The sequence below is a fragment of the Watersipora subatra genome, chromosome 1, assembly GCF_963576615.1.
Source record: "Watersipora subatra chromosome 1, tzWatSuba1.1, whole genome shotgun sequence".
Classification (NCBI taxonomy): domain Eukaryota; kingdom Metazoa; phylum Bryozoa; class Gymnolaemata; order Cheilostomatida; family Watersiporidae; genus Watersipora; species Watersipora subatra.
This window is the reverse complement of record NC_088708.1, coordinates 67,166,016-67,177,927: the sequence shown is the minus strand read 5'-3', so window position 1 is coordinate 67,177,927 and position 11,912 is coordinate 67,166,016. Positions and strand designations below refer to the sequence as shown.

The window sequence follows — 11,912 nt, the reverse complement described above, 5'->3', positions numbered from 1 at the left end:
GTCAGATCTGTCAGTTAGAATTGTAGAGCTATTTCCGACTTGCCAGAGTGCTGTTTTCACTACCAGTACTTCCAGATTTATGATCATGAATCCTTAGTACTAGCCAATTCAATAAATTTCTGCATGTTTCAGTTGTCAGTGAAAACGGGATTCTCATGCCACCAGACGGTGGGTGGGGATGGGTGGTTGTCTTTTCAAGCTGTTTCTTGAACTTTTTGGTTGTTGGTATGTCTCAGACCTTCTCCCTGTATATACAAGACTATATCATTGCATTCAAGTCAGGTGTGGCTCCTATAATTCTCGCTAACTCGATGCTGGTTGGGATCCTGCAAATAATTGGTAAGTTCCTGACTATCACATCATTTCCAAATACATTGTTCTAATGTTAATAGCTTCCTTTCTTGAAGATGCCTGTAAGCTGGAGATGGCAGCAGATTCATAGCCTCTGCTTATGTACAACTGATCAACATTGAAAAAGATTATTACAACTTATGAAATGCTATTAGAGCTAAACAGGAATTGATTGCTATGAACTGGCTAGATGTTTCAGGGGAGAGAAAAAGAACCAAGTTACAGTACTAAAATTGATTACTATAGTGAGTTGACTAAACTACTGATTACTATAGTGAGTTGACTGAACTACTGGTTACTATAGTGAGTTGACTGAACTACTGATTACTATAGTGAGTTGACTGAACTACTGATTACTATAGTGAGCTGACTGAACTACTGATTACTATAGTGAGTTGACTGAACTACTGATTACTATAGTGAGTTGACTGAACTACTGATTACTATAGTGAGTTGACTGAACTACTGATTACTATAGTGAGTTGATTGAACTACTGATTACTATAGTGAGCTGACTGAACTACTGATTACTATAGTGAGTTGACTGAACTACTGATTACTATAGTGAGTTGACTGAACTACTGATTACTATAGTGAGTTGACTGAACTAACCCTAAATTTGAGCACCAATTTTATAGCGTTTACATTAGCTCGTTCATTTGAATGTACTTTTAGAATTATATTTTTGTCCACTCATATCTATATATCTATTTCAACATTAAATAGAAGTAAAGTATACTTGTTGCAAAATATATAAGTGGCATTGCCACTTTAGTTGAATGTGAAGTTCTATAATGTACACATGTTTCAGGTCCCTTTGTTTCTGCTCTTATAAACAAGTGGGGCTGCCGAGTCATTGGAATTATTGGCAGCCTGACAGCAGCAGCCTCCTTCATCATCAGCTCTTTCTCACCAAATGTTGCAGTGTTTCAGATTGTATACGGTATACTGGGAGGTGAGGACTTCTTAAAACATTTAATGTGCAGAGAGAATGTAGAGCAGTTAGTGATGTACTACTCAAAAGAGAAAGGATTGACCTTTTGACCCTGTTTCAATGTCAGTCACCAAAGTGTTGCTTGAATTTCACGTATACAAGAGTTGGTTTGGGTGCAAGCATTGAAAAATTGACATTTATCAGAAGCAGCTGACATGGTTATGAGTTTAAAACCATTAAAAAAGCTTTGAAAGTTTGAAACTAGACTCAAACAATTTAGCCGCCTAAACTCAATATAAAATAAGCACAGTTATAACACTCATAAACATTTATTAAAATGTTAAAGCTATCAAAAATAAATGACATAGTAATGTAAGAATGTCATATGTTTTATACATTAAGGTAATTGCCATGCTCTAAAAAGATATTTTTAAAGTTACGCTCAGTTCACAAGGTCACAGAAGCTCTCTAGCAATGGACCAATCTTGCTTTTACAGGTTTTGGTCTTGGTATGGTGTACTTACCAGCTGTAACTTCCGTTGGTCACTACTTTGATAAGAGAAGGGCCTTGGCAAATGGAATTGCTCAGTGTGGAGGTGGACTTGGAGTGATGGGGGTAGCACCTTTCGCTGACTTCCTGCTTGCCACATATGGCTGGCGAGGCACCCATTTCTTACTGGGTAATTTTTGGTATTAATCTTGCAACACCTTAGAGGAGTTGATGTTACAAGCTTGACTTGGACACAATGACAGTGATTAGAGCATGCTAAGGCTGTAGTAGACAGCAGGAATGAAGCATCTAGTCACATAGTTAATTTATGTTGTCCAACTTATTCAATTGTTGATGATGCAGAAGTTATGCAAACATGAGAATCTCTGAGCGTATCGCAAGTTTGAAAAAGAAAAATAAATGTTTAAAATGTATGTACAAAACAGTGTGACGCCTCCTTCACACCTTCTCCTTTTGTCACACTCTTTTCTTCCTTTACTTTCTATTTATTTTAAGCCTTATTCTTTTATCTCCTCTCTTCTTCACTCCTTCCTCCTTTGCCAACTTCGCTCTCCTTTAATCCCTTTCCCTCATTAACCTCTTTTCCTCTTTTATTTCTTTTTCCTTTGACCCTCTTTTTTTACCTCATTTTCCTTCTTTATTCCTCTTCCTCCCTCTTTCACTGCTTTTCTTTCCTTTATTTCTTGTTTCATTACTTCATTACCTCTTCTTTATTTTGCTGTTTTTATTAATATCATAAAAGATGCAATATGACAGCTACACTGCATTGCACGTATTTGTTAAAAGCACCTTCTAAGCAGACTTGAGTTAAAATACTTGGTTGGATATTCCTGACATGAGGTTTTTATGTGAAACTATTTTAGTAAATAGAATTTAACATTTTAATAAATGAGCCAAAACAGCCACTCAAAAGGAATAAGAATAAATACTTGTATTGTCACCTAAAACATGTAAGCCTGAGCATTGATGGAAGCCAACAAGATGAGACAACTTTCTGTTCATTTTAGCTGGTTTACTGCTGCAGGGCTGTGTATTCTCAGCATTAATCAGACCTCTTCCAGCCAAAGGGAAAGCAACTCCAAAACCTGAAACTATCAAGTTAATTGAATTGGATGATAGTGGGGAAGGAAAAGATGAGGCTGAAGAAGACAACTCCAAACTCTTGAAACTTGATAGACTAAATATCAGGTATTAAATGTGGCTGATATATTATTATTATTATGGCTGGTTTAATTTGTCTATAAACAATTAGGTCACTCAACTGATCAATAAAACATAAGCAAGTAATATATGATGCGTAACTGGTGATTATTTATATTACAGATATCCTGTTTCAAACAATGGATCATTAGTGAGCTTACCAACAGAAGTGGAGATAAAGTCATCAACTAGTTTACCATCACAAATAAAGGTAAACAGATATTCAGTAAATAGGTGTACAAACTCTGAAGTTGCTGTGCTGCTTCATAAAATGTTAAAGTAAAGGTTTAGTAATGTAATCTTTGTTTATGATTTTTAGGGACCCAAAAAGAGATTACAGTGCCTCAGTTTCTGTCCTAAACCTTTAGCAAATATTCTAGCTGATGTCATAGACATAGAAATACTTCAAAACAAGTCAATGATAATCTTATGTATTGGCAACCTCTTTGGAATTGTGGGCTATTATGTAAATGTGATGTACATGGCAGACAGGGCTAAAAGGCTTGGTATTGGTGAAAGAGACGCTGCACTGCTGGTATCGTATATGGGTAAGTGCCAGCTTCTATGGTAAATACACACCCCAGTTACCTGCATAAACTGTCATACAGCACAGCTATATATTTAGCCTTAATTAACCAAATAATACAATAAACTTATTCTTGTTCACTATCATCAGACAGAAATTCAAGTGAGAAAACATATTTTACCAGATTATTGTGCTAGATTTATATCACCCTCAATACTATATCTAAATTGCATGCTCTGAGGCTAGCAAAAATATACATTGAATGTTCAAGTTAGCTTAACATATGAGTGCGTAACATATGAGTGTTTTATTTATGCTCCAACCTTTCATACTGTTAAAGTTGGTTTGTTTATTAACGAATGAATGAGATTTTGAAAACCACTATGAATAAAATGTAAACAAAATTTAGGCAGCTTGTTTTATTTATCAATACATAAGGAGCCAGCTAAAAGGGTACAATAACTGCTGCTGTGGCAATAAAACACAAACCGCAGTCAAACTTTCAAACTGCTAATTGTTATTTGTATCATATCACATGCCATAGTAATAAATGTGTTTGAAGGCTTATTTACAAAACTTATTTCTCACAGTTAATCATTTGAGACTGCAGCCAGTCTAGTTGTTTTTTTATTATCTAAGCACCACTGACTAACATGCCATTAAATTGATTAAGTCCAGGCAGACAGACACGGCATTGAAATGGGTATGGGTAAGCTGACTTACATACTATTTCAATGAGTAAAGGATACCCATTGAAATATTATGTAACCAACATACTGGGTAAGAGAAGAGTTACTAAGATTTTCACACTGGTAATCGATGAGTAACTAGCATGATTTTACACTGAATAAGAGAAGATTGATTTATTAATGCAATAGTTTTGGAAAAATTGACTAATATTTCATTGAAATAAGTAAGGAAAGAACGACTAGCATGTTAATGCAATACGTATAGAAAGACCGACTAACATACCATTTCAATAGGTAAGGGATAATTAATCAACATGCCATTGAACTAACAAGAGGAAGGCTGACTAACATGCCATTATACTGGGTGAAGAAGAGTCACTAAGAGTTATACATTGTGCATCAGAAACCGACTAACATGCTTTCACACCCAGTATGGGAAGTCTGACAAACATGCTAATACAATAAGCGTTGAAAGACTGACTAACATGTTTTCACAAAGAGTATGAGAAGGTTAACTAATATGCCATCATATTGTAAACCAATATAGTGGCTCCTGTGCTTTTGTCAAATAGTATCAATACCTGCTATTGTGTTTTTATTTTGTATAGTATATGAAGATTATCAAAATATACATGTAGTTATTATGTAGGAGCTATTGGTATAGTGGGACGAATCCTTCCTGGAATTGTAATAGTGGCAATACCCAAGCTCACTGCTTTGATGTGGAATAACGTGTGTCTTCTGGGAGCTGGAGTCTCCTTGATTGCAATGTCTCAGTGCCACACAACTAGTACTATATTGCTCGCTGTTACTGGCATTTCTCTTACTGCAGGTCAGTCAACCATTTATTTTGTAGAAAATTTTTAAAGTTTTTGTTTACAGTAAGGTTTTGGTAACAACAACTGGATTACTCTGTATCTCCCTATCAATAATGTTTGTATCAAATAAATTGAATTAAACCTAGAATCTAACTTTTGTGTTCGGCTATTTAGATATTAATTCATGTACATCTTGATAGCAGTTAAATTTCTTCAGTGTATTGTTATGATGAGCGTAATAACTGCATATAATAATATTACAGACAATGACTATAAATTATACTAGAAATTTCTCTGTCATGGAAAAAGAAAGGGTAGTGCCGGTTGAGAAATGCAATATTAGCGGTCAAATGGCACTGAAGTGCAATAAGAGAACTGCAATGGTAGCTGCAATGGTAGCTGTAATGTACTGGGTGTTATTATGTACAACAAACAGCAATAATGAAAGGAAAAGATTATATGTTTATATCTCTCCCCTGCAATAGGAGAAATGCAGTATTAGAAGTAAAATGGCAAGCTGCTGTGTAATATACACAGGCCGGAGGGCTGTATATCATTGGTCATAGCAACCAATATCAAGAAGTTGGGATATTTATCTAGATTTCTGTATTCATATTTAAAAGATTATGCTGAATTTAAAAATCTAAACAGATTTTAGCTGATTGTCATAGAAATAGAAATATATGTATATATATAAGAAAATGTAGGCCTATTACTTAATTTTTCAGATATTAAAAACGGCTTGGCAGTACCGCGATATTGGGCACAGCCGCAGTATCATATACAAAATCTTTAGAAAAATAACAACAGTAACATATTGCACACCATCAGTAACTATATACTTCGATCTTGTAAATTTGAATGAATATTCTTATAATTAAATCTTATAATAATCCTATAAAACCAAATAATTATTCTTATAATTAAACATTGTAATAATCTTATAAGAATTGTTAAAAAAAAATATCATCGTCATTTCCTTTACTTTCACTGCTTTGGACATCTGTTGAAATACCAAAGTACTCATTATAAGTGTCTAAAATGTTAGAGTCCAGTAAAATCAGCAAAAAACAAGCGATTACTTTTCAGTACTTCTACGTTAATTATAGAAACTTTTGGCAATTAGACAATGTCATAGACTGGTGAAATATGCACGCTTTTCTCGTAAAATGCACACGACTTAATGGTTCTACTCTCTGTTGCACGGCCTTATCGGTGTTTTGTTGGCCGGTCCTAATTTTGATTAAAAAAGGCTTGTCAAGTTTTTATTTTGATTCTAGGCCAAATTAATCTGTCTATTTATGTATTATCCGATCAGATGGGTTAGTTTTAGAATATTGCAGAAACTTTTCAAAGACTTGGTAACATATTTAAATAGGTTTATATGCGTTTTGTATCATTATTATACTTAAACGACTCTACACAAAAATGGTTAAATTTGTTGATGAGATTTCGGTACAAGGGTTTGGTCACGGCCGTTAACAGATAATTTTTCGGGAGTTGTGTGTACATATGTATTTATCATAAATCTCTCAAACAATCGCTTCGCTCGTGTTTGGTCGTGGGACAATTATATTACATATAGCATAGTGAATTCTATGCACCTATCTTGATGTTTTATAGTTGGCTTTCACTCATTAGCTCCAGTGATAATCTGTGATCTTGTGGGCTTGAGAAAACTAAACAATGGAATTGGATTTATCTGCTTAACTCGTGGAGTTGCTGCCATAGTGGGGCCTACAATAGCAGGTATATCACTATTTTTATAGCTGCATTATTCATAGATAAATTAGTTAGTAATTGTGCCTTATTACTGAGAAACTATCTAGGACTTAATAATGTATCATTTTATTTACTGACAGGGCTGCTGTATGACATCACAGGAAACTATGATGCAACTTACTACATGGGTGGAGCTAGCTACCTAACAAGCCTTTTATTCCACTCCATGCTTTTACTACAAAAGTGTCGCAATTGAGGCACCATTTTTATTAAAAAACTTATTTTCATTCTGTGAGCTTTATGCAACCATTGGTTAGCCTAATTTTACTTTAACAAATACAGAATTGTTTTACTCTCTATTGTCAATTTCACACTTTACCTTGGCTTTTAGAATTTACTAAAATTTGCTTAACAATAACTAAGTTATATACAAGAAGCTATCGTGGCAGTAAAGTGACACACATTATGTAAAGACAAAAAACTGTTGAAGCATTTACTTCTGCTATAATTATATTATTTTATAAAGACTTTAATTCAAAAGAACAAACTGGTTTTTACCTATCCTATGCTTCATGCCAGCAACCAGTTTCAGAGTCACGTCAACACCATGACTCAGACTTGAAGGCTAGGCTACTCGGTACGCTGCTTCAGTTGCATTCAACCTTGTCATGTAAAAATTATGGAATATTCTAACCATGCTATATATTCATGACTTACAGCTGGTCTTGTAGATGCCACTATATTAACATGCTCTGTGTATGTCATTATTTGAATGAATGTTCTGCATTATGTTATTTTGAAGTAGCCTTTTTATATACACAGACAGATAACCTCTGTTAAATTTCATATAGCAAAAATCATTCTTAATGAACTAAAGTCTATTATTCATAATTTCTACCATCAGATTATAAAATATCATATAGGTGACTTGTATATTAGTATAATATACTCATATATTGTGACTGCGACATCATCTATGGCTTACTGTTCTCATAGTTATATATATACACATAGTGTATTTGGACAAACTAGTGTTTGTTCAAAACAAAGAAACAACCAAAATTTTAAAAACATAATTGCTTACATGCAGTCACTGCAGTAAATTAAGTGTTCAAAGAAATGCATTGATATACGAGCAGAGATGATAAATAAAAAGCAAACATTAAAAGCACACAATCACTTGGTCTTGGCTTCTTGACTTCTTTTACATATGACTTAGTACTCTTAATTTTCTACAAGAGCGAAAAGTGACACCCCCAGATGCCTACGCGCAGTAAGTAAATACGCACTGAGATTATGCAATTATAAGATTCATCACAGCTTTAATGTACGGTGATTATAACATGGCAAAAACAGGGGAAGACATCTTTAAGGATATAGGCCTATGATGATTACACGATGAAGATATGAGAAACAACTGTACCTACGCGAGATGATAATAATGATATGAAGAAAGAAAACTCATCATTAAAATGTGTTTATAATACTTCTCTCGATCACCCATAGATGTGATCCCAAGAACTGTGCTCCACCTGCCACAAGCTTATGGCCAAGTTTTTTTTTAACCCTGTTTGCCCCATACCTATGTGCTCAACCTTATTGATTTGTTCCTAATGTAGCTTAGAACAAAAGCTACATTAGGAATGTAGCTTTTGTTCTAAGCTATATTAGGAAGCTTAGAACAAAAGCTACATTCTAAGCTACAAAAGCTATATTCTAAGCTACAGCTGTCTTTAGAATGGGTGTATAAAACTCCACTGATCGCCTTTTTGGCTCCTTTACTTACAAACTTTTTCAAGTAGAAAATGCGATCCTGCGGGGAATGCCTCTATTCTGTGGTAGAGTCTTAAGCTAGAACTTCAAGTCTATAAACTCCAATGGATCTCCAGCAAATACTGTAGGAGTTGGTGCAGATATTTGATCTGAGATATTCGATATCGGGTATCCAATAGTTGATTAGATTATCAATCGAAGGCTGGTCATGTGAAAAGTGTGAGGCTATCAATATTATATATTGAAACATTACTACAAATCAAGTAAAAATTGTATACTAAATAAATCTGTAGTAAACATTCCCATGAGAATAAAAAGTCATGAAATTATGATGACGTGTTACTGTTTTGTCACATATGGGTAGCTCATATCTTCAGCTAATTCAGATTAATGCTGCGCAAGCAAGGATATCAAGTCCTTTTGTGTTGGCTGGACTATAACAACTATTGATAGCAGTAAAAGCCTATAATCATGAAAAACAGAGAGCTGCAGATTCCCTTACACTCATTGGCACATTAGTAAACATACCAAAAGTTGTGGCTAACAGTACCGTTAATTTTACAGTCGACCAATCCCAAAGTAGTCAACTGACAACTGATCAGAACTTCGAAGACATGATACAAAACAGACACAAGGTAAATCTTACAGCATTTATGAAGTATTTACAGTGTTTATGATATGCTGACACATTTCTACAAGTTCTTAGCTGACTCTGACTGGCTATCAAACATACAGGCACAAGACTATAAACAGTACTTGTACACAAACCTGATCAGTATCTTATGTAAGCATTGCATTTTTTATTGCTGATTGGATCTGTACTTCTAAATCTGAGCAAGTTGTTAATCCATCTACTAGTGTATCTGCTTATGGTGAAATGCTACATACACATCTGTCTTCTATTCCTCCATACAAATACATTAGGTAAGTCATGTTGTGAAATTGAAATATATGAGCTCGTGTAGACTTACACATGAAATTTCCAAATTCTGTTCAACACCTATATAAGTATTATTGCATGCAGATAGCAGTGTGGCTTGAAACTGATGTGTTATGTTATGGCATTGTTTCATAAGATAAATGGACAGGAGAGTATCTCAAACCCTTGATACAGAAAGTTTAAATAGAGATACTCCAGTGCCAAACAGGTCATTCTCCAAGTTCAATACTGAAGAATCTTCATCATCAAATGAAGGTAGAAAGCATCAAAGAATTACTTGATAAATTAACCTTGTCAGTTTATAATGTACATGTGAATAATCTAATGTGATGAATGCATTGCACAAGCTTATATAGCGTTTTTTAGCTTGTCAAGTGTCTTACCATATACCGTAAAACCTTTAATTGAATGCTATGGCACTCTATCTTTCAACCCTTCCTCTATAGTGGCGGTCAATTGGAGGTGGCATTCAATTAGAAGTTTTACGATACGCGCTTTCTTTACAGGTCCAAACGCTAGAACGTCTGTGATAAATCACAAAACATCTATTTATGGTTTGAACTTCTCTAAAAGAGTCCGATGCATAAAATGACCTTAAAGGCTCCTTAAAAGTTGACCTGTAACAAAATTCACACTACAGTTATTTGGTATTAAAAGGTTCACCATGCCTTACTCTGCTGTGTTGTAGGTGCAAAATATGTGGAGATGTGATTAAAAGCTCTTAAAATCTCAAAGCGAACAGTTAATCGCAGCCATCATGAAAACGCCGCTGGTTGGAATCCCTCTCCAAAACAGCTGAAATGGGGCGTAGTTGAACACGATGTGCTTCTGTTTACACTTTCATGCAACCTCATTCGTCAAAATATTTTTACAAATATACTTCATGCATTCAAGGAAACCATTTCTATAGTCCTTATGCATTTATTTCATCATCATTGTAATGCTGTCACTTTGAACACTAATATCTCAAAACCTAGCTTAAAAAGGAGTTTAATTTTTTAACCTTAGCTTGAGGGGGTGCATATCATTTTCTAATAAACATGAAGAGCCTGCTGGTCACTTGTAATGGTCAAAAAATGCTGCAAAAATTTGTCGTGTTATTTGGCAAAAAATATGGGTCACATGATCATATTATGACTAGATGATTAGACCAAGCTGAAACAAAACTGTAAAGTAGCGAGCACCTATATTTGATAAGGGCTTTCCGGTAGAACCTAAAGTGTTTGTTATAAACTATTGCTGTGAGACGTATAATATTGAGCCTTTTTTGGCCTTTCATTTCAGGTGATAACATCACGTGTCAAAACAATAACCACATCGAGTTGAGTACGTTATCAAAATAAAGTGATTCCAACCTACTGCCGTTTTTTTAACTGTTTGTTTTTGAGCTTTTAAGAGCTTGCAATCATATTTCTACATATTTTGAACCTACAACACAGCAGAGTAAGACATGGTGAACCTTTTGAAACCAAATAGCTGTAATGTAAATTTTGTTGCAAGTCAACTTTTAACACTAGTAAATTTAGTCTAGGAGTGCAATGTCTCTCGATTTTTGATTGGCTAGCTAATATTTGTGTCGCGTCAAGTAGACTTAAAAAGCACTTCGCTAGTTTCATATATTGTCTATTGATTAACTTTGCAAAAAAGGCAGTAGTGTACGCATAGGTATAGCATTAGGATGGCAGAGTGAGTAGAAAAACTAAAAAGTCATTTGTTGAAGACCTCTCAAAGGCCTTTCCCAAGCTTCAAAATCTCACTTGTTGTAACTGTATGATATATAGAGACTCGAGCAAATGCACCAACCATTATGCCTAATCTATATCCAGCGCCAGATCTGTCAGTTAGAATTGTAGAAATGTTTCTGATTTTCCAGAGTGCTGTTCTTATTACTAAAAATTCCCCTGTCATACAGCCCACGACCAAAGTGATAATGGAAAAAGAAAGGGTACTGCTGGTTGAGAAATGCAATATTAGCAGTCAAATGGCACTGCAGTGCAATAGGAGAACTGCAATGGTAGCTGCAATGGTAGCTGTAATGTACCGGGTGTTAATATGTACAACAAACAGCAATAATAAAAGGAAAGATTATATGTTTATCTCTCCCCTGCAATAGGAGAAATGCAATATTAGAAGTAAAATGGCCAGCTGCTGTGTAATATACACAGGCTGGGGAGGGGGGTGTATATCATTGGTCATAGCAACCAATATAAAGAAGTTGTAATATTTATCTAGATTTCTGATGTTATATCTAAAAAATTATGCTGAATTTAAAAACCTAAACAGATTTTAGCTTGTTGTCATAGAAATAGATGTATATCTATAAAAAAATGTAGGCCTATTACTTAATTTTTCAGATATTAAAAACGGCTTGGCAGTACCTCGATATTGGGCACAGCAAAATCAACAAAATCTTTAGAAAAATAATAACAGTAACATATTGCACACCAT

At 34.6% G+C, this 11,912-nt stretch overlaps 2 protein-coding genes across 2 annotated transcripts in view; both read left to right on the top strand.

Moving 5' to 3' along the window:
* Window positions 1–510: 510 nt before the first annotated feature.
* The window catches only part of LOC137385724 (monocarboxylate transporter 14-like), a 32,637-nt gene continuing 21,235 nt past the window's right edge, over window positions 511–11,912 (top strand). The window contains exons 1-4 of the mRNA XM_068072259.1: window positions 511–596; window positions 1,163–1,306; window positions 1,783–1,965; window positions 2,804–2,984. Coding sequence (XP_067928360.1) covers window positions 542–596; window positions 1,163–1,306; window positions 1,783–1,965; window positions 2,804–2,984 — 563 coding nt within the window. The 5' untranslated portion in view covers window positions 511–541. The remainder of the gene's footprint in view (window positions 597–1,162; window positions 1,307–1,782; window positions 1,966–2,803; window positions 2,985–11,912) is intronic.
* Window positions 3,478–7,007, top strand: LOC137385423 (monocarboxylate transporter 14-like). The gene is made up of 4 exons (XM_068071879.1): window positions 3,478–3,544; window positions 4,861–5,043; window positions 6,653–6,778; window positions 6,892–7,007. The coding sequence occupies exons 1-4, from the start codon at window positions 3,478–3,480 to the stop codon at window positions 7,005–7,007; spliced, it is 492 nt and encodes a 163-aa protein (XP_067927980.1).

Coding starts and splice junctions, on each gene's coding strand:
- LOC137385423 (XM_068071879.1), top strand. CDS start 3,478: ATGGCAGACAGGGCTAAAAGGCTTGGTATTGGTGAAAGAGACGCTGCA. Junction 3,545..4,860: donor ACTGCTGGTATCGTATATGG/GTAAGTGCCAGC, acceptor GTTATTATGTAG/GAGCTATTGGTATAGTGGGA. Junction 6,779..6,891: donor AGTGGGGCCTACAATAGCAG/GTATATCACTAT, acceptor ATTTACTGACAG/GGCTGCTGTATGACATCACA.